General features: G+C 41.6%; 2 protein-coding genes across 3 annotated transcripts; both read right to left on the reverse strand.

Annotated features, from left to right (window-relative positions):
• On the reverse strand, positions 15,691–19,014 carry LOC8058843. The gene is made up of 2 exons (XM_002438433.2): positions 17,147–19,014; positions 15,691–16,640 (listed from the first exon to the last, which is right to left on the reverse strand). Exon 2 carries the CDS (start codon positions 16,437–16,439, stop codon positions 16,158–16,160), a length of 282 nt encoding a protein of 93 aa, XP_002438478.1. The 5' UTR covers positions 16,440–16,640; positions 17,147–19,014; the 3' UTR covers positions 15,691–16,157.
• LOC110431299 (CMP-sialic acid transporter 1) lies at positions 19,181–24,731 on the reverse strand. 2 transcript variants are annotated; one of them, XM_021450278.1, is made up of 8 exons: positions 24,530–24,731; positions 23,922–24,005; positions 23,570–23,784; positions 22,487–22,565; positions 21,283–21,452; positions 20,957–21,143; positions 19,767–19,844; positions 19,181–19,675 (listed from the first exon to the last, which is right to left on the reverse strand). In XM_021450278.1, exons 1-8 carry the CDS (start codon positions 24,578–24,580, stop codon positions 19,571–19,573), a joined length of 969 nt encoding a protein of 322 aa, XP_021305953.1. In that variant the 5' UTR covers positions 24,581–24,731; the 3' UTR covers positions 19,181–19,570. The 2 variants fall into 2 exon arrangements, with proteins under 2 accessions (XP_021305953.1, XP_021305954.1); XM_021450279.1 differs by having other exon boundaries at positions 19,272–19,675; positions 19,767–19,785.

Raw genomic sequence — 25,558 nt, forward strand, 5'->3', positions numbered from 1 at the left:
AGACTCCTCATCGTAGCCATCGGCAAAAGCTAATGCTTGACCATCGGCATGAACGTGTCACCACCCATGGACTCAGTCTCATCTAGCTGTCCCTTCATCGGCAACCACCCTCATCGGCAACTCTCCTGCAGACCAGTTACTGTTGCCCCATCTTGCCGATCTACACTCTACCGATCCTGGGTACGTGTCCAAAAATGGTGTCAACACCTATTTTTAGAAACGATGAATGGCACTTATTTTTTTCATAATCAAGAGGGGAGACAAACACACCATGATGCATCACAACAGGTGAATGATACTTTTTTTTCAAATGGCTGGTGGTAACCCGTTTTCAAAGTTGCTAAGTGCTTATTCCATACGAGGTTTGTCAAGCTAACCACATACGAAATGAATTTGCATAGGAGGTTCACTAAGAAACCGCATGATGCACTGTTTGTGTAGTAATCCAGAAACCACAACATTTTTAGTGCATTTTTGCTATGTTCTTGTGGAGATTATTCACATGGTTTTAGGAATCAAAGATCTCGAAAATATTTAAACTTATTTGGTGATTGGTACCTTAGGAAAAATAAAACCTTTAGGTCCTTTTTATTGACATGTACACCAATGATTCGTCGGTCTATAAATGAAGTTATTTTTACTGATATTGACTCAAAACTTTTTTGTAGGTTGTTGGTGCAAAAGTGGATCTACAAACACAAAGGGCTAATACCCGATTTCAACATTAAGGCGTGCCAGCCGATTTGACCTTACAATCGACAAAGGTGATAACTCGAATACTTTGGTCCTGACAACAGCGATGCGCCCGGATGCCACGGCCAAGAGGTATTCACTCGGAACTTGAGAACTCGTCGAGTATGACTCGAAGAATTCTTAAGAACTCGTAAGTAAAAGAAAATATGCGAGTTGACGAAGTCGTCGAAAGTAGATGCGAAAATAGATGTAAAAACTTTGTGTATGATTGATTGGATTGTCTTCTTACATCGCTACTAGGCCTATATTTATACTCTGTTCTAAAGAGTTACAACCAGATACGACTAGGATTCTAATTCCAAACCAAACAGAACTCATACATAAAAATAAACTCTAACAATTATGGAAAACAACAATTTATCTATCCTAGGCGATCGGTACACCACACTGCCCCTTCGACGATTCCCATGTCTTCCTTCACCATCATCGGCATATCATCCTCCATCGGCATCGGCAATCGTCAATATCAACCATCGGCACCGACCAACCACTGTTCCCGGACTTAACCATACCTCCTTCCTACTGCTTTATCATCGGCATCATAAGCCATCGGCAACCTCCTTGTCAGCCAATCATTACTTTTTCATCTGCCGATCCAAGCTTCATTAACTTTCCTAATACGTGTCTAAAAACGGTGTTAACACATGCCCCCCAATTTCAGAGTATAAAATCATTAATGCTCCAAAATTCTATCCTGATAATGACGCCCTTTTCACAATTATTTCCTTCTGACAGCAATTAATTGCCAAATCCAAACAAGCTTAATCCGGATTTCCACCATACACCTCGAATTTCTCAACCACCCGAACCAAATCTCCTAAACACCCGCTTATCGGCAGCCGTTCTGTTAGAGTTGACTACCGATGAGCCGACTAGGAGATCTTGCACAGTGAAATATCCCCTAAAATCATGATTACTTGCTATCAAATCACCTGCACAATCCCTTGATTATCGTGCGAACAGTTACCATATCCACCTGAACACCCTCGAATCTCACGGATACGGCAAAGAGATAAGTCGGAAATACCCCTACTCACTTTATCCTATAAATACTTCCTTCCTCGGTACTCTTTCTCCATCTTGCCATCCTTCATCTCCCCAAACTCATCTCTCTGGCGATGGTATTGACGAAGAGCGCAAGAACCCCAGTAAAATCTTCCCCAACGGTCTCTCAAGTCTTCAATCTTCTTCTTCCATAGGAAGAAATGGTCATCAACTTCATCGTCTCTGAGGTTAATCTATTCCCATCCTTTTCTTTCTTTACTGCAACCCTTTACTTTTTGCAAGTCTGCTTACCTAGCATTTTTCTTCTTCTTCCTTCCTCTCTACTCTTTCAATCTTAAAATTTTAGGAACTGAGCGAGAAAATTGTGATTCCTACCGAACAACCCCATCTTCAATGCCTCGGTCCATTGGGTGACTAAGATCCTACCGATTTGATTAACACGGAAACCAATAGGATACCTTTTAGGGCTGAAAATTTTTCTTTAGATCTGTGGAAGGATACCTTCCAATCCTGGCCAAACCCCACCAAAGGATGGAAGGATTGGTTTTTGAGGGTTAGCAACACAAATGAGGTATATTGGGGTGAACACAAACTAGACCAGTGCATCAGGCTGTCCATTGCTGATATGGAAAGAAATGAATCAATGCTGATAGCTGCTTCATACTTCTGGTCGGACACGTTGAATGCCTTTATTTTCGGCCATGGCCCAGCTTCTCCCACACTTGCCGATGTAGTCATGCTCACTAGCTTGGACATTGCAACTGCCGATGACGGCCAGCTATTCGGTCGCAAAGCCGAACGCAAAGTAGAAACCCGCAACATCGGCGGTTGGTCAGGGTACATTCAGAAGTACCAAAGAACAGGACCAGTTGGTCAGCAAGAACATGCCATTTTTCTAAATATGTGGCTAGACAAATTCATCTTCTGTGGCCGATCGGTAGGACCAACCTCCTTCTACTTATCGGCAGCAGAAAGACTAGCCGATGGTGGCCGATTCCCTCTTGGCTGATACTTGTTAGGCTCCGTCTACCACCTCCTCCATCAAGTAACTGAGAAACTTCTGCTAGGTGAACCCATCGGTAATCTAGGAGGCCCTTGGTGGTTCATCAACATGTGGCTCAATGTTCATATGCACAAACGTCTTCGGTTTGATTTCTTTGCACAACAATTTCCCAATGATATCACCGAAGATTATGAACTGGCAGATGATGAATCAGCAACTCGCTCACCCCTCAATTATGGTGAAGCTGTTATAGTTCTCCCTGGCACTGCTTCCAATGAAAACCAGGTCGGCCGATTCTTCCAAACCCTATATGATGGCCTCTCCAAAGATCAGCGAGCATGGATTCCTTATGAAGATCTAGAAACCAAGTTCCCGCTCACCTTCGAGCCTTTTGACAATGCTCTCAACAAGGATAATGATTTGATGATGGAAATCATCACTCCGAGAGCAATCCCTGTGAATAGCTTTGGCAGCGGGAAGAATATCAACACCACCTATGAGTTCTACAACCCATCGACACTGGCTCGCCAACTGGCTTTTGGTCAACTGCCAATCAGACTTTGTTATGCCGATGTGGTAAAACCAAGAGAGATAATAAATAGCGGACTTGAGTGGATAGGGTAGCTCAAGTCCAGCCAAATGCCAATACGACAGACATTGATCTATCGGACTGGGTTCCAGCTCTCTTCATCACTCATCTATACAAACATTGGTGGGAAGAATGGAAGGAGCATATGTTCAGGGTATCGGCTCATACATATAGCGGCTTGATTGATTCTGACTACAAGGTCCCCGATAATATTGTAAGTCCTTTACCGATACCTCAGTTCCTTTGTTATTTTTAACCTTATCAACAACTTATTTATTCTCGTTTCCACATGTCGATGACCCAGCGCCGACAATTAGCAGAAGTGGGAGGCTGATCGAGCTTCTTCAATCAGGCCCAATTTCCCTGATCGGCCGCAATGCGCCAAGTCTATCGGCTTTGATGCACCGCAACATGCGCTTCAAAAAGACGACCACCAAACGGTCGAAGATATCTCCATGGGTCGCTGCTACCACTCTGGCACAGGCTTTAAAGGTACTTTTAAATTTCTTTGTTTATACCGATTTCATCCCATACTCACATTACCTTCTCAGGGTACATCGGCTGCAACGGGAACCTCATCGGTAACATTTATTTTTTAGCAAAAACTTCACCAGTACTCTTTTATATTTCAACTCATGAAATTTTGATTGTTGCAACAGCAGATCAGCAACTTATCAAAGACCAAGAGCCCTCAAACATCAGGTGCCGATGCACCCCAGCCCAGTCAGGCTCCAGCCAAGAGAAAGGGTCCGAAAAGCACCAAGACCCAGCCAGAACGTCAGAAGACAACACCATCTTCTCCACCTCATCCAGTATCCCTGATCCAAATAGTATCCTCTCCTTCCCCATCGGAGCCCCAGACACAAGAAGTACCTTCTCCCCCTCGATCGGTACCCCAGCCGCAAGAAGCACCAACCGATGTATCTGAACAGATTGCCAATCTAGTTGATCTAGGCACATCATCGGTCGCCCCTCCAGAACAGACAATCACCATACCTCCTCAAGGTAAAGTACTGATTACAGAATTATTACCGATGAATTTATCTATAAGCTAATCATCCCTGTAACTTTTCAGCTGAAGTCATTCCATCGGCAATCCCAGCCGATCAAACTATAGTACCAGCTGTATCTCCACGTCAGAGACAGGAAATCGCCGTGAAGCAAGTAGGTTATCCAATTTTCCAGGCTTCGCACTATCAACAGTTAATCTTGAGTAACTTATCTTCTTCCTTTTCTAGGAGCAAGATTCCCCAGACAGCCTATTCTCCTTTGCTATCAACATCTCTGATGATGAAGGTGAGGAAGCAAGCTCCTCTTAGGCGGTTGGAATCACATCGGCAGAAATTAAGGCGAAGTTGGAAGACTTATTAGCTCTATTGCACCAAGACACGGCCCAGCTAGTGGACGATTCTGATCCGGCCAAAGTCATATTCAAGACCCTCTGTGGCCAAATTCCAGCCGATGCAGAAGAAATCCTCTTCCAAGCTACCCACCTAGAAAGCCGCCAACTCCAGTATCAGAAGGCTATCCAGCGCCTCACCGATAGAGATGCTCATGCCCGGCTCACAGAGGAGATGTTGCAAGTAAAGCATGCTGCCGATGAGAAACACAAAAGCATCGGCGTTCTGCAGTCCTCAGGGGATGAACTAAAACAAAAGATCTCCAATCTATCGGCAAAGAGAGAAACCCTACTAGTTGAACTTAAACAAGTGGAAGAAGCCCTGGCTCAAGCTCAACAGGAAGAAAGCCAGCTGCCCAATGTACTCAAGACTCTTCAGCAAGAAAGGGACGTCCAAGCCCGCAAAGCGTTGCACATGAAGAAAAAGCTGAAGCTAGTGGAGGGCTCTGCCGATGAAGACACTCGAGAAATAGAAGAGGCCAACCAGTTTCGTCTACGCGCAATATCGGCTATCCAGGCTTTGTTGAATCTGTGAACTTTTCATCGGCAACTTGTTTAGTTTTGTCTTCAAACTTCAATCATTTTGGTCCAGCCGATAGGATTGTTATCGGCACTAAAACTCCATGCACGGCTTCAGACACACTTATCATTTTGTCCAGCCGATAGGACTGTTATCGGCATCTAACTTTCATGCATCAATCCAGATACTCGGGTAGTATTTCTTCAAATATTTTCCATTTAAAGCTCTAAGGAATTCAACTCCTTCGAGAGTTTCTAAAATATAAGCATTGCCAGGAGCAGATCGATTTACCCGATAAGGACCCTCCCAATTGGGAGACCACTTTCCAAACTTCGAGCTTTTAGTCCCAATCGGTAGGATTAGCTTCCATACCAAATCCCCATCAGCAAACTCTTTGGCCTTTACTTTCTTATCATACCATTTAGCAACACTCTTTTTATTCTCCTCTATGCTAATTAAAGCTCTCAACCGATGCCCTGCTAAATCATCCAGCTCATCTTTCATCAAAGTAGCATAGTTATCGGCAGTTAGTTGATCCTGAGAAAATATTCGCCTGGAACCAGTTTTAATTTCCCATGGCAGTACCACGTCATGTCCATACACCGATTGATAGGGTGATACTTTGATTGAGCCATGACACGCCATTCGATACGACCATAAGGCTTCATTTAACAATGTATGCCATCTCCTAGGATTTTCTTCAATTTTCCGCTTAATGAGCTTAATAATCCCTTTGTTAGAAGCTTCGGCCTGCCCATTAGCTTGAGCATAGTAAGGAGAAGAATTCAACACCTTAATCCCCATACCGATTGCAAACTCATCAAACTCCCCCGGTGTAAACATAGTGCCCTGATCAGTAGTAATTGTTTGGGGAATACCAAATCGATAAACAATATGCTCCTTTACAAAATGAATCATATTAGCCGATGTTACTTTCTTCAAGGGAATAGCCTCAACCCACTTGGTGAAATAATCAGTGGCAACCAAGATAAACTTATGCCCTTTGCTTGATGGTGGATAAATCTGGCCGATGAGATCAATAGCCCAACCCCTAAATGGCCAAGGTTTGATAATAGGATTCATAGCCGATGCGGTTGCCCTTTGAATGTTGCCAAACTTCTAACATCCTTGGCATCCTTTGAAGTACTTAAAGCAATCTTCAAGTATTGTCGGCCAATAATATCCATTCCTCCGAATCATCCACTTCATCTTAAAAGCCGATTGATGTGCTCCACACACACTCCCTCATGAATTTCACCCATCAAGCTTTTCGATTCATCACCACTTAAACACTTAAGCAAAACCCCATCTATCGTGCGATAATACAATTCTTCCTCGAGGAGTACATACTTTGTAGCTTGAAACCTAACACGCCTCTCAACTTTCTTGGATGGATCTTTTAAATAATCAATAATTTCTTTTCTCCAATCATCGGCACTATGTGCCGACAAGATCTCCAAGATAGGTTGATATCTCGAGGCATGTTGAGCCAATCGGTTAGCTTCCTCGTTATGCAACCGAGGGATGTGTGCTAACCGAAAATCCCTGAATTCCTTCAACAATTGTACACATCTTTCGTAATATGCTATCAAAACTTCACTTCAGCATTCATAACTCACAGCCAATTGATTTATAACGAGCATAGAATCGTCGAAAATCTCAACAGCGTCAGCATGAACCCCTTTTAACAATTCTAATCCTCTGATTAAGGATTGGTACTCAGCTTGATTATTTGTCGACGTCGCAGCAATCGGCAAAGAAAATTCATATTTCTTCCCCCGAGGAGAAATTAGCACTATGCCGATACCTACCCCCAGTCACATGTAGATCCATCACAGAAGAGCGTCCAAGGAACAATTTCCAAAGCATCCACCATACCACAATGTTGAGTTACAAAATTGGCCATAATCTGCCCTTTGACCACTTTAGCCGATTCATAGCATAGATCAAATTCCGACAATGCTAGTATGCACTTGCCGATTCTACCACTCATAATTGGCATTGATAACATGTACCGGACTACATCATCTTTGCACACAACAATGCATTTGGCCGATAGCAAGTAATGTCTTAATTTGACACAAGAAAAGTATAAACATAAGCATAATTTTTCAATTGCCGAATACCTTGTCTCAGCATCCACCAATCTTCTACTCAGATAATAAATTACACGCTTTTTTCCTTCAAATTCTTGAATGAGAGCCGAACCGATAACTATACCATCGGTAGACAAATATAATCTGAAGGGCTTCCCTTGTTGAGGTGGAACTAAGACTGGAGGATTTACCAAATAATTCTTGATCTCATCCAAGACTAATTGTTGCTTCTTTCCCCCACACAAAATCTTGATCGGCTTTTAACTTAAGCAAAGGGTTGAAAGAACAAACTTTACCTGACAAATTAGATATAAATCTTCTGATAAAATTAATCTTGCCGATCAATGATTGAAGTTCAGTTTTATTGGTGGAAGCAACTATTTTGTTGATGGCATCAATAGATCTCCTACTAATTTCAATTCCTCTTTGATGCACCATAAAACCAAGAAACTGCCCTGCCGATACACCAAACGCACATTTATTAGGGTTCATCTTTAAACCATGCTTCCTTATGCATTCCAACACTTTTCGCAGATCGGCTAGATGCTTTATGAAATCCCCAGACTTAACCACCACATCATCAATATAGATCTCTACCAACTTGCCGATGAACTCGTGGAAGATAAAATTCATGGCCCTCTGATACGTAGCACCAGCATTTTTCAGACCAAAAGTCATAACTACCCATTCAAACAATCCAACATGACCAGGACATCTCAATGCAGTTTTGGGAATATCCTCTTCAGCCATAAATATTTGATTGTATCCTGCATTGCCATCCATAAAACTAATAATCCGATGTCCAGCTGCAGCATCAACCAGCACATCGGCATTCGGCATTGGATACCCATCCATCGGCGTAGCTTTATTGAGATTCCTAAAGTCAATGCAAACACGAAGCTTTCCATTCTTTTTATAGACAGGAACAACAATGGAAATCCATTCGGCGTACCGACAATGCCGAATAAACTTAGCTTCAATAAGTTTGGTTATTTTGGCCTTAATATCGGGAAGGATATTAGGATTGCATCGGCGTGCTGGTTGCTGATGCGGCCGAAATCCAGACTTAATAGGCAACCGATGTTCAGCAATTGATCGGTCTAAACCACGCATCTCAGTATAATCTCAAGCAAAGCAATCTTTATATTCCTTTAATAGATCGGTTAATTGTTGCTTACACTCAGAATTTAACTTAGCGCTAATAAAAGTAGGTCTTGGTCTATCACCATTACCTATATCTACTTCTACTAGATCATCAGCCAATGTAAACCCCTGACCTAACTTTCCATCATCGGCGAACCTATCCATTAAAACTCCTGGTCAGAACCGACTGCTTGGATCGGTAGAATTTCATAGTCGGCAACCTTGAGAAAATCTTTCTCCCAAACCTCCCCTGAAATGCCTCTGGTCCTTCCATAAGTGTCTGATTCTGCCGGTGCAATGACATATGAAGAATCTCCGGGGACAATCTCAATTCTGTCACCTACCCACTAAACAAGGCACTAGTGCATTGTAGAAGGAATACAACAATTGGCATGAATCCAATCTCTCCCCAGTAGCAAATTATATGCACATTTCCCACTGATGACAAAGAAAGTCGTCGGCAAAGTCTTGCTGCCAATGGTCAATTCAACGCATATGGCCCCCTTAACTGGAGACACATTCCCTTTAAAATCTTTCAACATCATATCGGTCTTGGTCAAATCTTTATCTCCTTTGCCAAGTTTCCGATGTACCTCATATGGCATGATGTTGATTGCAGCCCCTCCATCAATGAGTATCTTGGAAATCGGTTGGCCATCAACCCTACCTTTGACAAACAGAGCCTTAAGATGCTATCTTTCATCATCGGAAGGTTTCTCAAAGATAGCCGTCATCGGATCAAGAGCCAACTGAGCTATTTGGTCAGGGAAATCTACCCCCTCATCATCACAGAAAGGTGCAAGAAACTCCATCGGCAACATAAACACCATGTTAACATTTGCCGATGGACCTCTTCCCTTGGGATTTGATTGCTGTCGATTCTCTGACTTAGAAGAACTTTCTTCCCTACTTAATTCTTCTTGCCTCTCCCGCTGCATCCTCCATTTTTCTGTCCTGGTTAACCCTTCCGGACACCATTGGGGAAGCTGTGTCTTTCGCACTGGTTGACGGCGAACCTCCCTTGATTCCACCCGATGAGTGTTAGCATCCTTGCAAAAAATAAATTCATCAGGCACCTGTGCATTTGCCATCTCTTCAAGCTCCTCTTGGTTCCTTGGAAAGTGCCCAATACATTCACCAAGCCTGTCATGCACGATGAGCCTGCCCCCCACCCAATTGTGAACTGACATCCTCCCCCTGATCGGCTCATTAAAGCGTCGATCATTGTTCTGGAATCGTCGATCTGACCGATCATGCCGATTATAACCATTGCACTCAAGGCAGTCTCTAACAGTTGGTAACTTGATATTTTCCTTCCAACAGTGAATAAAGAACGGGCAATTCCAGTGATCTTTATGCCGATTCCACTCTTGTTGGCGTCTTTCTTCCTCTCGGCGTCGATCCTCTTGCTGACGGCGATACCGATCTTCTTGTTGCTACCATGTCTCCCGATGTCGCCTATGGGTGATCACAATACTAGATCGAGGAGGCCTTCTAGAGCTGCTGCCCTCCTGGATCAAGCCTTTGCCCTTGGCGTCATCGACAGTGATCTGATGCTGGGGATCTACCGATGCGCTCTTCTCAGCTGCTTCTGATGTTAAGACTTTAGTTTTACCCTTGGCATCCAGCATGTTTGCAGGAAAAGGGTGTTGATCAATCTTCATCGGTTTCTGAGCTTTGGAATTATCAAACTTAATCCTCCTAGATTCTATAGCCGATTGCAATTGTTGCCTAAACACCTTGCACTCATTTGTGCTGTGTGATGTTGCATTATGCCACTTCCAATACTTGATCTTCTTCAACTCTTCTGCCGATGGAATCACATGATTAGGTGACAATTTGATTTGCCCCTCCTGTAGCAAGAGATCGAATATCCTATCGGCTTTAGTGATGTCAAAAGCAAACTTCTCTGGTTCTTTCTGACCAAAATGACAAGACATCAACTTTTTGTTTTTCACCCACTCTGCCAAGCCGATGACTGGTTCTTCATCTGAATCAGAATTCATTGCCTCATCAACAAACGATACTTTCTTATTCCATGCTCTCCTAGGTTCAAAAGTCTTGATATCCTGGTCAGAAATCCTCTGCACCAAATGACTCAGACTCTCAAACTCTTGAGAAGCATATTTATCTTTGATGTGTGGCAACAATCCTTGGAAAGCCAAATCGGCTAACTGTCGATCATCTAGAACCAGATGTTGGGTATTCTTAACATCATTACCAAAAGTAGACTAAGTTCTCTAAATCTAGTAACGGTGCCAAAAATGCCAAACCTATCCCTCACACCACTTAAGCCAAGTTGTCATCCCCAGCATGAAATGAGAGACGCGGTATTGAAATATGCAATTGCTCTTCTAAATAAATAATGAATGGGATCTGCAAGCGCACAGATTAATACCGATGTAGCATTTTAACCGGGAAGTATTCCAGGTATCGTTATTTATATTTTTACCACTGGGAAGGGATTAACAATCATCACTATTGATTACAGAATAGAATATGAGATTGAGTATCTATCATTGCATGTAAAATTGAGAACATATATCTAACTCTTTTACACAGGGATAAGTGTCACATAAAAGATATATGAAGTAATGAATAGTGACAAAGATAATTAATCTGATCAGCCACATATAAATATGATAAGCACCTCAATTAGATACTCTAGAAAGTCATTAGCATGGTATTAGAACGAACTACAAGAATATTCCCTAAGTTATTCTCAACTATATAGTTTAGCATTATCATAGTTAGTGCAAGCATACTTAGCAATCATTGTGAGACAAGACTACGCCCATGCATAGTGATATTAGTAAGGTAAATGAGAAACATAGCAATCACTCCCCTGTAATAATATTGCTCTGCCAGCCCAATACACGAGAGGGGGACTATATAAGAATCAATGAAGCTGTCACTATCACGAACTACCCCACGATCTGGCATATTGGGTACAATCGCAGATAAATACGGTATAAGCACCACGCCTACACAATATCTATCATTTACCCATGGATCCGATGGATAAACGCTATACGATCCTAAGCATGTATATAGATCCAATCTAACTAAGCCAAGTACATAACTATGATAAACTAAGAACAATATAATCTTGAATATAAACAAGTAGAGCAAAGTCATAAGCAATATATTGAAGTAGAACAAAGTCATATTCATAATATTGAAGAACAAAGATAATTAGAAAGCAATTAGAAGCACAATTAGAGAATTACCAAGAATCCTCTTGACAGATCCAGAAACCAATCGAAGATTGACTCCTTCTAGTTCTAATCCTATATAGCTATACTAATCTAGATGTCTAATTGATGTGGTGGCTCTAATCTTGATCAGAGGCTTCTTCTCCCTTGAAGAATAATGAATTAGGGTTGAGAGGCTCTCTCCTCCAGGGGCCAGGAGGTCTGGTTTTATAGTCCCTTCAAGTGAATATGGGCCGTTGGATCAAACCGACTTCGATTGAACGGTTATCCTTGATCCTTTAGGTCGGTGGAGATCTCCCACGAAGCAGAGTCCTGATTGGACTCCAACAGAGGGCGGGCGCCCTGCCTCTGGCCCCGTTTCGTCTTCGCTTCGGTCTCGTGGCTTCTGGAGTCTTCTAGATGTAAGATAATTGCGCGGCACGTTAATATCTCTATGTAATCCCGACGTGTGGGCCTTTCTTCCGTATTCTCTGATAACCCCGTGCAGAAATAGACAAACACCAAAACTCGTGGAATTCTGTCAGATAAAACCCTAAGTCTAGATGTTGATTTCATTTGGATTCTTTTATTTGTTTATTTGATAATTAAATTTGATACTTAAGGATCGTCAACACCAGACTGTAGCATTTGTTTTTAATATCCCGCAACCTCTGCACAAAGCTTTCAACCGATTCATCATTGCGTTGCCTTAGCCTTACTAAATCCGTAATCTTCTTCTCATGAACTCCAGAAAAGAAATACTTGTGAAACTGCTTCTCTAGATCGGCCCAAGTAATTATTGAGTTTGGAGGTAGTGAAATAAACCAAGTAAATGTCGATCCTGACAAAGATGATGAAAATAAATGAACTCTCAATTCATCTCTGTTAGCAGCCTCTCCACACTGGATAATGAACCGATTGACATGCTCCATACTTGACGTGTCATCTTGTCCAGAGAATTTAGTAAAATCTGGCACTTTGTACCTATTTGGCAGTGGAATCAAATCGTATGCAGGAGGATACTGTGTCCGATAAGAATAAGTATTGACCTTGGGTTTTATCCCAAACTGATCCCTCATTACTTCAGCTATCTTATCGGCCCAATAGGCATCGTCATCCTGCCGATGTGCGGGTTGAGGTTCTGGCACCTGCTGATAAGCTTCCACGTGTCTCTGAGGTGCACGATCTCCAGGAAACATAGCATTGGCCATAGCCTGTTGGCCACCATTCTGCTGAGCAAGATTCATCGGCTGATTGGCTGGTCCATGATTCTGAAAACCAACCTGCATCTGCCCCTCTGGAATCCTGCAGCCTGATGATTCTGTTGTGTCATTTGTAGAAAGACAAACTGCCCTGTCCACCCATTGTTGGCATTCATCGGCACAGTCCCTGCTGATGGCTGATAATTGGGTGTCATCATTGGGTTGACATACCCTGTTTGAGTCATAAATCTCTGGTGCGTCGGCAGTGGATCTGCCGATGCATTAGGTATCTAGAATACTGGCATTTGAAAGTTCCCTGTAATAGGCCTTGCAGTAGTAGTAGTTGAGAACTGAGGGTTCTGAGTCATCGGCGAAACTGGAGGTACCGATGTCATAGGAGCTTTTCCCGCCGAGTCAACCACTTGAGATGTTCCAGAACTGTTTGCAAAAAAGTCTGGAGGCATACCATATCCCCACCAATTGGAAGGAACTTGACAATTTTGAAATACAGATCCTGACATCGCCGATGCCGATAGATCTGTGTTGAGTTGAACTCGTCCTTCTGAGGTCGCTGGATTGGTCCTCATCGGTGTAGATTGCCCATTAGTCATCCCTAATGTGCTTGGAGGAGAAGTAACTTCTGTACCCGCAACGGCCGGAGGAGCCGATGGAGCTATAACCGATGACAACCTAGGCTGGTGATAGGCTGGGCCAACATATAACGGTGGTGCTTGTCCTTCTTTGAAAGTTCTAGCCATAGCGTTGAAAATAGTATTAGATAGCACAGTGGATTGATTGATCAAAGCACGATTAATAGCATTGTCAACCATATCTTGCAGTTTACCAAGGTTGGCTTCAAAAGTGATCTGTCGAGGCATCGGCAGTTCTTGCTTTTGGATCACTTCACCGCTCCTATTGACACTGAAGGATTTCAAGCAGAGCTGCTTGTATTCCTCCATAGCTTTTTTCATAGCTTGCTTCTGCTCATCCCTGAGATCAGCCTCTGTCACAGCAATGATGTTTTCTGTGTCGAACTCGGTATGAGCTATGTTGATCTTGTTGATAGATCTGTCCTACCGGACGTGCCAAAAGATGTGTTGGTGCAAAAGTGGATCTGCAAACACAAAGGGCTAATACCCGATTTCAACGTTAAGGCGTGCCAGCCGATTTGACCTTACAATCGATAAAGGTGATAACTCGAATACTTTGGTCCTGACAACAGCGATGCGCCCGGTATGAGCTATGTTGATCTTGTTGATACTTGCTTGAGAGTGCTAGAGTGTCCCAAGGTTGTTACATGATAGAGCAAGTGTTTCTACACTCTATCTACCCTCTCAAGTTATTTGACAAGATCACACCCAATGCTAGGATTGACACTATTGTGCATCCCTGTGAGAGTTAGGCATTAGAGCACCAAGTATATAGGATGGGTAGTGGGCGCAGTACTATTTATTTTATCACCAGTGAGCCCATCCATGACTGCCAAGAATCTTATATTGAATATTTCAGCACTAAAACTATGTCAAAGAAAAAAAAAGTTTCAACAACAAAGTTTGTTTAGTTATCATCAAGCTCTATAACTTCGGTATGGGCCATGTCTCCATCTAGGGTCATTTCAAAAATTTGAATTCCAAATTCTAAGAACTGGAAATTTAAATTGAGACCCCTAAATAATCTTAAATGAAAAATACCATCAACTATAAAGTTTTAAATCATACCAAATTATAAAACATTGATATAAAATTTACCTTCATTTGACTTCATTTAAAAAAATATCTTCATGTGACTTGAATTTTAGAAAGGTTATGAATTATTTCTTTGTTAGGCATTTTCGGGGCAACAGCTCCTAGAAAAGCACCACTAAAAATAGACATATTTTTTACAGGCGGTTGACATAAAAAGATCACCTCTAATCTAAAATGTAATTTTGACGGGGTAGTCGTGTTTATGGTAACAGTGTCGGAGAATAGGTAGATTTATAGAGACGATATTATTAAGCCAGCCATCACTAAAAATCAATTCCTATTTCCTACTTTACTTTTTTAATAGTTTATGAGTATTTCTTATTTTTTATATGGGGAAAGATTATGATGTATCAGCCCCCTGAAAATCAATTCCTAGTGTCTTTTTGTTAATATTGTTTATGAGTATTTCTTTATTATATGGGGAAAGGTTATAGTGTATCCGGCTATCCGCTAGACGACGATCTTGCCAAATGTCAAACCAACTATAGCAACCGCAAATCCTCCTACACAGCCGCTTCAGTTACTAGATGACGCTGGCGTCCACTAGATGCCTGCATGGATTTGCGTCACAAGTCACAACACTTGTTATGATGCATGCATGCTTCTAGAGAATTCGGCACGGGATAGCAGGCTATCTTCGTGACCACGACGAGTCTGGGTGCTGCCGGTGCCGGACGAGAGGCGTTAATTAGTTGATCCACAAAACCATGGCCGGTTTTAACCTGGGTTTGCATGCCCCGATTATCGCCATGAATCCGCCCGAGGATGCGTTCAGTTAGGCCTCTTTCGGTACTGGACATTGAATCCCGGCCTCGTTGTTTCTTCGTAAATTTATATACAGCAGGAATCATTCCGGGCATGGAACAGCCCGTTCCGGGAATGCAGCCTTACCACAGGAAATGACTTCTAGAAAGAATCCAGCTGGAACAGTTGGCTTAATTTGTATAATAAGTACTGGAATGAGCTTAACCGAACGAGCCTTAATCTTTTCAGAAACCCCGCTATGTTCTGCATTCATGGATGTGGATCACAGGTTCCTGAAAAAAAAACAGGGTCACAGTCCGGCCGGGAGTTGGAACCTGGCCTATCCTGTTTCTTTATCACAACATATCAGAGTTTTCCGGTTGGAACAGTTGAGACTACAGATACAAGCAGAGAGACATTTCTTCATGCCTGCCTGCAACACAACTGAGAGTTTGTGAACACCAAAGCATGCACGGATGACTGAACACCTCATCTCTGACAAAATAAACACCTCTTATTCCATATACGGAATAGCTATACTATACAGCGCGCAATCCAGCTCAGCTATACTAGTAGAATGTATCATGTCCGGCCGCTACAACTACAAGCAGGATGGTAACTAGTGAGAATATACGATCGAGATGATCAGGTCTCGCTATATATATATAATAACTGATGCAACTTGCAGATGCAGCTGCTGATCCTCTGAATATGACGAGATCAGTTCACGGCCGGCGACGCAGCGCTGAGCTTGGTTGGTCCGATCAGTACTGGTCGGGCCAGAGGAAGGCTCCCATGGCGAAGCGGCGCTTGCTGTCGAGGTCGCCGTCAGCGGGGAGGCCGTACTCACGGAGCAGGCAGTCGACGCGCCACTCCGGCATGCTCTCGTAGTCCGCCTTCTTGTAGCGCGGGTAGTGCAGCGGCATCCGGAAGCCGCAGCCGCCGCTGAAGACGCCGCCGCCCTCCTTCCTCTCCCTCTCCGGCTGCTGGCCGCCGCTGGGCTTGGCCATGATGCTCAAGCTCACGGTAGGGCCCAAGGATCCCATGCGCGCAGGGTGGAAGTGGAAGCTGCTGCTCTGAGCACTCTGCAAGCGAGGCTGCCGCTGCTTGGTTTGGTGGCGCTGGCTTTGAGTGATGCTGCTCGAATGGCCTGGCCTAGAGGTGCTTTTATAGGAGAGCCCGTGTAGGTGTGAGAGGCGGTTTCATCACCGAGCGAGAGCATTCTCCAGGACCAGGTCCAGGGAAAACTGGAAGAACAGGAAATAAAATCTGTGGGTACCTCTATATTCATGTGAAAAAATAAAAGGAAAATGATAATAATAATTAAAAAAAAAGATTCCAAGTAGAGTATTTTGGGGATGTTAGTTAGCTAGGACGAGGCTGCATGAGTTCGGCGTGCACTGCAGGAATGGCTTGCGCGGCAAGCGTTTCTGTTCCACAAGAGATGTGACGTGCTGTGGTAGCACAGAGGTATCTGCGGGCAAAGGGCGCTGCTACTATGGGCGACGCCAAACCAGGGGGCATTGCAAACGGCAAACCTCTTTTCGGCAAATCTGTTTCACGGCTGTCTCCCGGTTTCGATTTTGTTGTCTAGCCGAAATGGACATCTCTTCAATTAAAAGGGATAGAAGCTCACATTGGCACATCGAAAACAATCCTTTTCGCATAGTGCCGTTCACAAAAGGGTAACAATGTACGTACATACATGGTACATGGCCAAGAGACCGGTAAAGAGGGAGGGGGAACCACGCACCGTTCGAACAAGAGCTTGTTACCAGATTCAGTTCAACTTATCAATCAGTCGCCCGTTTCCTTCCTTCGTGCAGCATATCAGTTGCTGTCTTCATCTGATGTTTCTGAATTGCGGCATTATATTGTTGCAAACTGAGAACTGCCAACCTTCACGGAAATTTGGCGCCAAAGGGATGGCGTTTCAGGCTTGATTCCAGTATGAGTTTTTGTTCTGCGCTGTGAATGAAAAGAAGAAATATCTCCACAGGCACACTCTAGAATCTAGATGAAGCTGCCCAAAAGGAATATCTAAGGAAAATGCTAACCTTACAAGCTGCCTTGCCTGCCTCCTTTTTGTCGCGTCATCAACGTAAAAAGGAAAATACTAGAGAAACCGACTAGAGGTCGATTCAATTCAAGAATGCTGTACCCAGTGGACAGATTCATCGCATGGTTTAATCTAACTCGTCCTGGTGATGATACAGAAGACATAGAATTGTGCTCAAGAAGAAAAGGTGATCCTAATTAAGCACTGGCCAACTATATTATCATTATGTCCACTGTTAATGTTCTCAAGAGATTATTGTCTCTAATTTTCATAAGCTTTTTCACAGAACCAACCTAGGAAAGACTTCAACTTTACAACTTTGTCTACCTTTGTCACATGAGATTATGAAGAAACAGGCATATATCCTTGCTAACGTAAGTATATGAAAACTCAATCTGAATTTTTTGTAGCTGGGTTGGGGACTTGAGCAAGTCTGTTGACCAATCCTAACGAAATTAAAGCAAGGTCCAATACTCACATGGTCAGATGGTCGCGCGCCTGCGCCTTTAAGCCAGTCTCATGGACAGTCTCACTGCACGGTTTCACATACCAACACGTCATCAAGATTGAAATGAAACCATCTATGAAATAACCCCAGCAATGAAGCATTTCACTTTGTTGTTTCCAAGGCTAAGCAAAGCATTTAATTGCTGCAAAATGATTGGATCACATGCAAGATAGTGAAACGATTTGGCCCTCAGTGGAGATTTCATCCCGTTTCACCGCGTGGGAAACAACACCCGCGGGGTTTCACCATGGTGAAACTACTTTCTTCTCTCATCTTCGTTTCATGCAAAAAGTGCACTTTTGCTGACATGGCGCTCTAATAAATGTGCATGACATTCTGGTGAAACCCCCACTGAGACTGGCCTTATAGCCCAAAGTGTCTTGGGCCACATGTGGAAGCTAAAAGTTGTCTTGAGGAAGGAGGGAAGAATCCAATTCAATACTGCGGATAAAAAGATACAGCATAGAGTGTAGTATGATTCCAAAGGCGGGAGAGTGGCAGCTGGCAGAGTACTAGGCCCAAGGAGAGAATTCAGACTCAAGCAACTAAACAGGTACCGGCATACATATATGTACCAATGAAGCAAGCTATACTTGTAGAGCCTAAAATGGTGTAATTGAATTTGAATCTCAGAGCAGGCACACTATTCAATAGATTCTGGAAGGCTAGAGCAAACTGATAGTGAGAAGCCAATAAAACCACCTACTATATATCAATAACTGTCTCAGTTACCTGAGATACGGCAACAAGCACCATGCCAATCACTTTGAAACATTGGGGCTCAACAACTGCAACAAAATTGTTATCCAATATGCATATTTGGTTATTTATGTACACATTTTGCAAGGACTTCCATAATCCCTGATGGGGCTTTTATTTGCATGTCATGGAATGTATCTCACAAATTACAATGTATATGCTTCAGAACAAGGGTTGGCTAGAGGTGACACATTATGTACATACTGAATTAAGTAATTAACAATGATATGGTTTCATGAAATTAATCACAGTGACAGTGTCATGCTTTGTTTTAATTAAAGAAATAACAGATGCTAGAATGGAAAGCTAGTTCTAACTAATGATGATAAAAAGAATCAGTATGACTGAGGATTTGCTCAATGAGCACATGATAAAATATAAGGAAAAATAAGACTGCTGCCGCAGGGAGCAAAATAGTGTATTTTTTGCAATGATGCCATAACTCATTCATTGCACAGGTCAGTTCTGTATGAACTCCATTAATGCAAAATTGTGGATACAAGGTGAATGAGTAGTTTTGCTCTATTTGAAGAATATTTGCATTTGCATGGATTTCTCTTCCCTAGACAACAAGACCAATCAGCCTCCATCTTTTACCTGGATAAAAATTGGAAAGACTGTACATATTAACTTTCAATTGTTGGCATTGGCATTACATGCTCACTTCACAACTGATTCCCCTTTTCTGCAACATGAAACTAACCATAGCTCCATAGCTGTTGAGATTACAACCATAAATTTCCAAACAGATGACTCAAATAGAGCTGGGCTGCAGACAGTCAATTAACCCTTCAATCAACACTGCCTGCCCTACTCTCCTGAACAATGTGTTAGCTAACAATGCCGTGAACCTACTTTGATGCTACAGGCAATGTTTGTGGCAATTCAACAAGCATGTGCACAGGCATAAAATACATCTGCAGGGAAATTATACAAATGATAATGCCCAAGAAGAGCTGCAAAAAGAGGGTTAAAGCACGTGAGTACAAATAAAGAACTACAAGAACCCCAATGCAACAGGACTACAATACAGCCAAAGTATAGCACCTGAATTGTAGCTTTCACACTGAAAAGATATATAGATAAAACCATCGTCAAAAGCATTGCCATTGAAGTTGAGTACACCTATTAAAACAGAGCTCCATGACACAAGTTTTCAATGAAGAAACATGAGGTATAAAATTAAATAGACCACATAACAACATTCAATGATCATCCGATCAAAAAGGACAAGCTCTGACAACATAAACTACCAAACCAACTCACAATAAATTTCAGAAGAGAAATTTCAAATTTTCAATAGAGCAAAATTCTTGTGTCACGCTGATAGGATTTTGGATCCTACCGGGGATTCGTCGGAGGTTGTAGGCTTGAGGGATAGGAGGTCGTGGCCTGTACCCGCGTCCGGGGTGGACAGGTGCCGTGGGGGCTGGTCGCGAGGAAGGAGAGGAGGGCAGCTAGGGTTTCCCGGCTCCCTAAAGGAAGCCGGCAATAATAATATTGCTCTTGCTTAATTGTATCAAATATCAATAGAGTTTACAGATATTTATGTCCCTTCTACTACACCTATTTTGCTAAATAACCTATCTGGGACTAATATACATTGCAAATACAAAGATAACTAAGCTAGTAAAGATAACTGGGCTGCGTCGGCCATCTATCCTAGGAACCACCTAGCCATCTATCCTAGGCACCACCTAGCCATCTGTTGTACATCGGCCATAACACACACACACACACTATGAACTGCTTCATAAATCCTGTTGTCAGACACAGGATGTACATAGTTCACTTTGCATGTTTCTTAAGAATAGGTGTATAGCACATCCTAGGCATGCAATAAAAAGGCCAGAACAGTCACATAAACCATTAATAAACAAGTACCAACACAGGAACTTGACATGAGGATATATAGGCATTAGGGACAGACATATGGTCAAAGTTTTTAACGGTGCATATAAAGTGATAAGACTGAGGGTCAGTTTGTGGTGGTTGTGCTGCAATTGTTTCTAAGCTGCAGAAGAAAGCAATTAAAAATGCATTGTAGTTGTTTTGGAAATTAACCTATTATGTTTCAAGTTTCATATATTCTGCTACCTATTACCCCACTGTTGTTTCTGTAATAACTGATCTATGCTTTGAAGCAGTTATATACACACCAAAACTTTTAAAGCGGTTGAAACAAGAATTATTATAATAATCCACCTCAATGGCATAGGGAACCAGAGTGATCTAACCTTGACTATATTGTCAGAATACTTCATCAACCATGATACTAGCAGACCAGTAGATCCTAAATTGAACACTACCATCCATGTTGTGATTGAATAACCATTAAAAAGGCGCTGCCACCATGGACCCAGCTCAAATCTAGCTTTAAAATCACCATAAATTAGCCAGCCCATGTTGAACATAACTCCAAACCTGCGCATAAGAGAACATCAAAGGGTTTGTCATGCTTGCTCAAGCATATTACTGACAAAGATGTATGCACAGCTGCACACATGGTTTCTGGGCATGAGAAATTACTGACAACAAACCAGTGTTAGATATAGATACCTACGTATATAATTGTACATTTTGCCAGTACAAACTATCATTGTTCTTCTTCATCAAATATTCTGTGTACACACCGGCTAGAGCGGAAAGACAAGCAGAAAGTATTCCAAGCATGTAACCCTGCAATGGTGCTGAGAAAAGAGAATCACATGGTGCATCTCCACATCCTTTCACCTGTAAGAGACAGTATGTTTAATCTCAGTCGAAATATAGTTACTAAACGCAAACCACAGCTACAACCAATATAAATATTATAAGTTAATCCCTAAAGTATTTTGAGTGAAAATATCAAATGTTGCAAACAGAAATCAATTTGCATTGATAGGCTCTTACTCCCTCTGTTTCTTTTCAAAAAGCGTATTAGGATCCAGGAAAGTCCTTAGAAATGTACTATGACAACAATATATCATCAGTGGTTACAAATCAGTTCATATTAAAATATATGTGCAAGGTGAATCTATCAGCATGACTTTTATCTACTGAGCGTGCATATAGTTTGAATAATTCCTGATCAAAAGTTACAAAGTCTGACTTTTCCAAATCCTAACATGGCCTATATTTTGAAATGGAGTAGTTTACCACCGGTCCCAAATTATAAGACGTTTTGGCATTTTTAGTTACTGAATGCTTTTGGAAGTTTGTTAAGCTACTCCCTCCTTTCCAAACGATAAGACGTTTTGACTTTTCTAGATTCATAGCTTTTGCTATGATGTGATACTTGTGATTTTAGTGTGAATCTGGAAAATAGATCACCGTATCTACCAATGAAATTATATATTAATGTATAAGTGCAAATTGTTAAAAGAAAACTTTGGAGCATATATGTTTAGTAGGTCAAACGCCCCAACCCCATAAAAATAAATTGTGTTCCTAAATACATGCTTACAATTCTTGCGACCATCCATTAAACATAAACTATGAAGTAATGTCGACTTTAAATACATTTTAGGTAATAAAAACCATATCATTCAGAAGTAAGATATATACTTACTTTGGCACTGTCGTAAATCAAACTTTATAACATCTATAACATCAAATTAGTTTCATTAATTCTACATGAATATTATTTTGATAGTGCATCTATTTGAACTTCTAGATGTTAATATATTTTTCCAAAAACCAGGTCAAAGATAGAAAAGTTTGACTTAGTAGAAGCCAAAGTGAGCAATAGTTCAGAACAGAGAGAGTATTTGATAATATTTGCAAACCTGGCTTGTAGTTGTACCAACAGCCAATAAAACAATTGCCATCCATTGTAGATTGGACAACTTCCTTTTTAGAACAAGCCTAGTAGAATTTGCAGAGAACAAAACAAGAACACTAATCAATTGATGGGAAAAAGAATCAATCAATGATAGCACAGCATACACATTCATTATCATATTGACTCTACTGGTTTCCTGGCAACAAATCTCTGAAGAAGTCAGGACACACAAACATAAAGTTACTGAAATAAGCAAACTCTGGAAGCTCAACAACTAAGTGCGCAAAAAAAGTGCAAGCATCATGTGAAAAGAACATTCCTTTGAGATGTAAATCAACAAACAAATAGTGCAACAAATAGGCTGGCAGTGATAGGCGGTAGGCAATCTGCTGCTGCGGCCCATGCTAGAACGACAACGAAGGCAGTATGTCAATCAGATCTGCCACCTAAACAAGGGCGTTGCCCCGGGCGGAGATCGATCTCCAAGAGGCACGTGATGCGGAAGTGATGTCTTGTGGTCGAGCATAGTCTTACAAAAACATGATGTATTCAAATGATAAATAGTAATACATGTGAGGTAACTGCCTAAGGTTATAGTAAAAACAAACCCAAACTCCCCCAATGCTTAAATTATACTCCCTCCATTTTGAAATAGTAATCGCATTTGACCAGATGAAAAGTCAAACTTTATAAATTTTGGCCAATAATTAGTCAAATTTTATGAAAGCTTCGAGCATAAAACTTGCATCAATAGATTTTTGTGTTAAAAGTGCCTATAAGATGATATTGATTTTAAAGCTGACGACCTTATATTATAAGAGAAATTAATGGTCAAACTCTATTTTGTATGAACTTTTCTCTGGTCTAATACGATTACCATTTTCAAAAGGAGGGATTAATCAGCTAGCTATTTTAAAGTCACTTGTGCACTTGAAATTTTTGTTTCGCCAATACAAAGAAATTCCCAAATGGAATTTCCTTAAATGCAAGGTACAGAGCATAATAGGAAATGAAGTGGGAATTCTATCATGCGAATGGTGTTAAGCATAAAAGAATGAGCATTTCAGCGAGCAGGCAAGTTGCACACCTAAACAAAATCCCAGTTGTAACAATTTTCAGGTTTCCCATTATCTGATAGGTAGATGGGTCAACATAAGTCAATGTTGCAAACTGGACATTGTTGTGGATGAGGTATATGACTGAAGGAACAAGATATAGTCGCACACTCCTCCATTCCTTTGTCATCCTTGGTGGAGATGAAGAATGGCATTCCTTCCAGAGGAAGAAGCCTGAGACAGACAACTGCATCAAGAACAGAGCAATGTTATCACCAAAAAAAAATGATGAATCACTGCACCATCTTATACACGTTTTCATCATTATAATTTAAAAATGGGCTTCAGGCTATCATAAGATTAAATGTAATTTGAATTATGTACCTTGAAGAGCTCAGCTAAAAAAGGAATTGTGGCATAATCATACTTATATTTGCCATTGCTCTGGGAAAGGGTGGTCAATATTCCCTGCACATATAGATAAGCCAATTAGACACATTGGAACTAAAACAAGCCATGTGCAACTTTCCATGCCTGTTTAACTATGACTTGATTTTGCCAACAGTCCTCAGGCTCTAGCCTGCACATGATCATGTTCCCTCACTTGAGAGATTTGCACAGCACAACATCATAACCATGTCATTTCCCATTCCACGATTCCACCAAATCATCCCCCGGTACCTCACCATATAACCAATGCCAAGATTCTCGACGACAATCAACCGCCCATTCCAGGCGTCCAGGGTAACGAGTCATCTGAACCGCGTCTGTCTTCACTAAGGGCATGGTGACTCCGCTCGAAAAAGATAAACTGCCGATCCAGCAACCTACGACGCCTATTCCACCGTGCATCTCATCAAAGAACCAAATGGGAAGCAACCGAAATTCCACAGCGAATACCAGCTTGTCGGCAGATCTAAGACGCTATGATGTAAATAGAATTCAAGCCAAAAAGGGGGGAAAAAAGGTGAAACGACGAAATTTGGGATTGCCTGGGAGCTGGTGAGGACGGTGAGGAGCGCGGCCACCAAGTACCACTGCATCGTCGTCTCCGCCGCCGCCGTCCAGTTCTATCCTTCTCTCTTTGTCTTCTACGGGATGGAGGCGGGCGGCATTCGGCAGGGCAGCACTACGCCACTAGGCTGAGCAGTGAGCACGATGAAGTTAATCTTTTCTCAGTTTACCCCCGGTACATTCCGTTAATTGCGTATATTGTCGAAACGATGTCTCTTTTGAGTTCCTTCATGGGCCCACAGTATCCGCGCCTCCGATGCCACCCGCAGTCAATTCCGTTTTAGGTCTTGTCACCTTAAAATCTAAAAATTTTTAAAGATTTTCGGTCACATCAATATGTACATGCAAGAAATATTAAATATAAATAAGATAATAGTTAGTTTCACAATTTGCTTATAATTTATAGGACGAATATTTTAAATATAATTAGGACCTGTTTGTTTCCTAGCTACTTTTGGGTGACTAATGAAACTAAACTATTTTAGCTCTTTTTAGTTGGAACTTTAGTTTAGCTAGCTAAAATTTAGCAAAGGGAACCAAATAGAGTCTTAGTCCAGGGTTGGATAATAATTGTCAAATACTTCCTTCATCCTAAATTGTAAGTCATTCTAAAAATGTTGGAGAGTCAAAGCATCTCAACTTTGACCAAAATTATAAAAAAATACAAAAATGTATAACATCAAATATGTATAATATAAAACTATAATTAATGAACAATGTAAGATACTAAGTTGACACCATAAATGTTATTATTTTGCTATATAAATTTAGTCAAACTTGAGATGGTTTGACTCTTTAAGATTCTTAAAATGACATATAATTTAGACTAGAGGAATTAAAAAATAAAAGTGCTACTGTGTCAAAATCTAAAAACTTTTTGGATGCCTTAGTATAGAAGTCGGCACTGTCCCATATAGAGATGTCAATGGGGCCCTGTTCCTCGATTTCTCGCGGTGAATTCACTCATTAGGGGACGGAAATGGTATAGATTTTGCCTCCACGGGGAA

Source organism: Sorghum bicolor, chromosome 10, assembly GCF_000003195.3.
Source record: "Sorghum bicolor cultivar BTx623 chromosome 10, Sorghum_bicolor_NCBIv3, whole genome shotgun sequence".
Lineage (NCBI taxonomy): Eukaryota > Viridiplantae > Streptophyta > Magnoliopsida > Poales > Poaceae > Sorghum > Sorghum bicolor.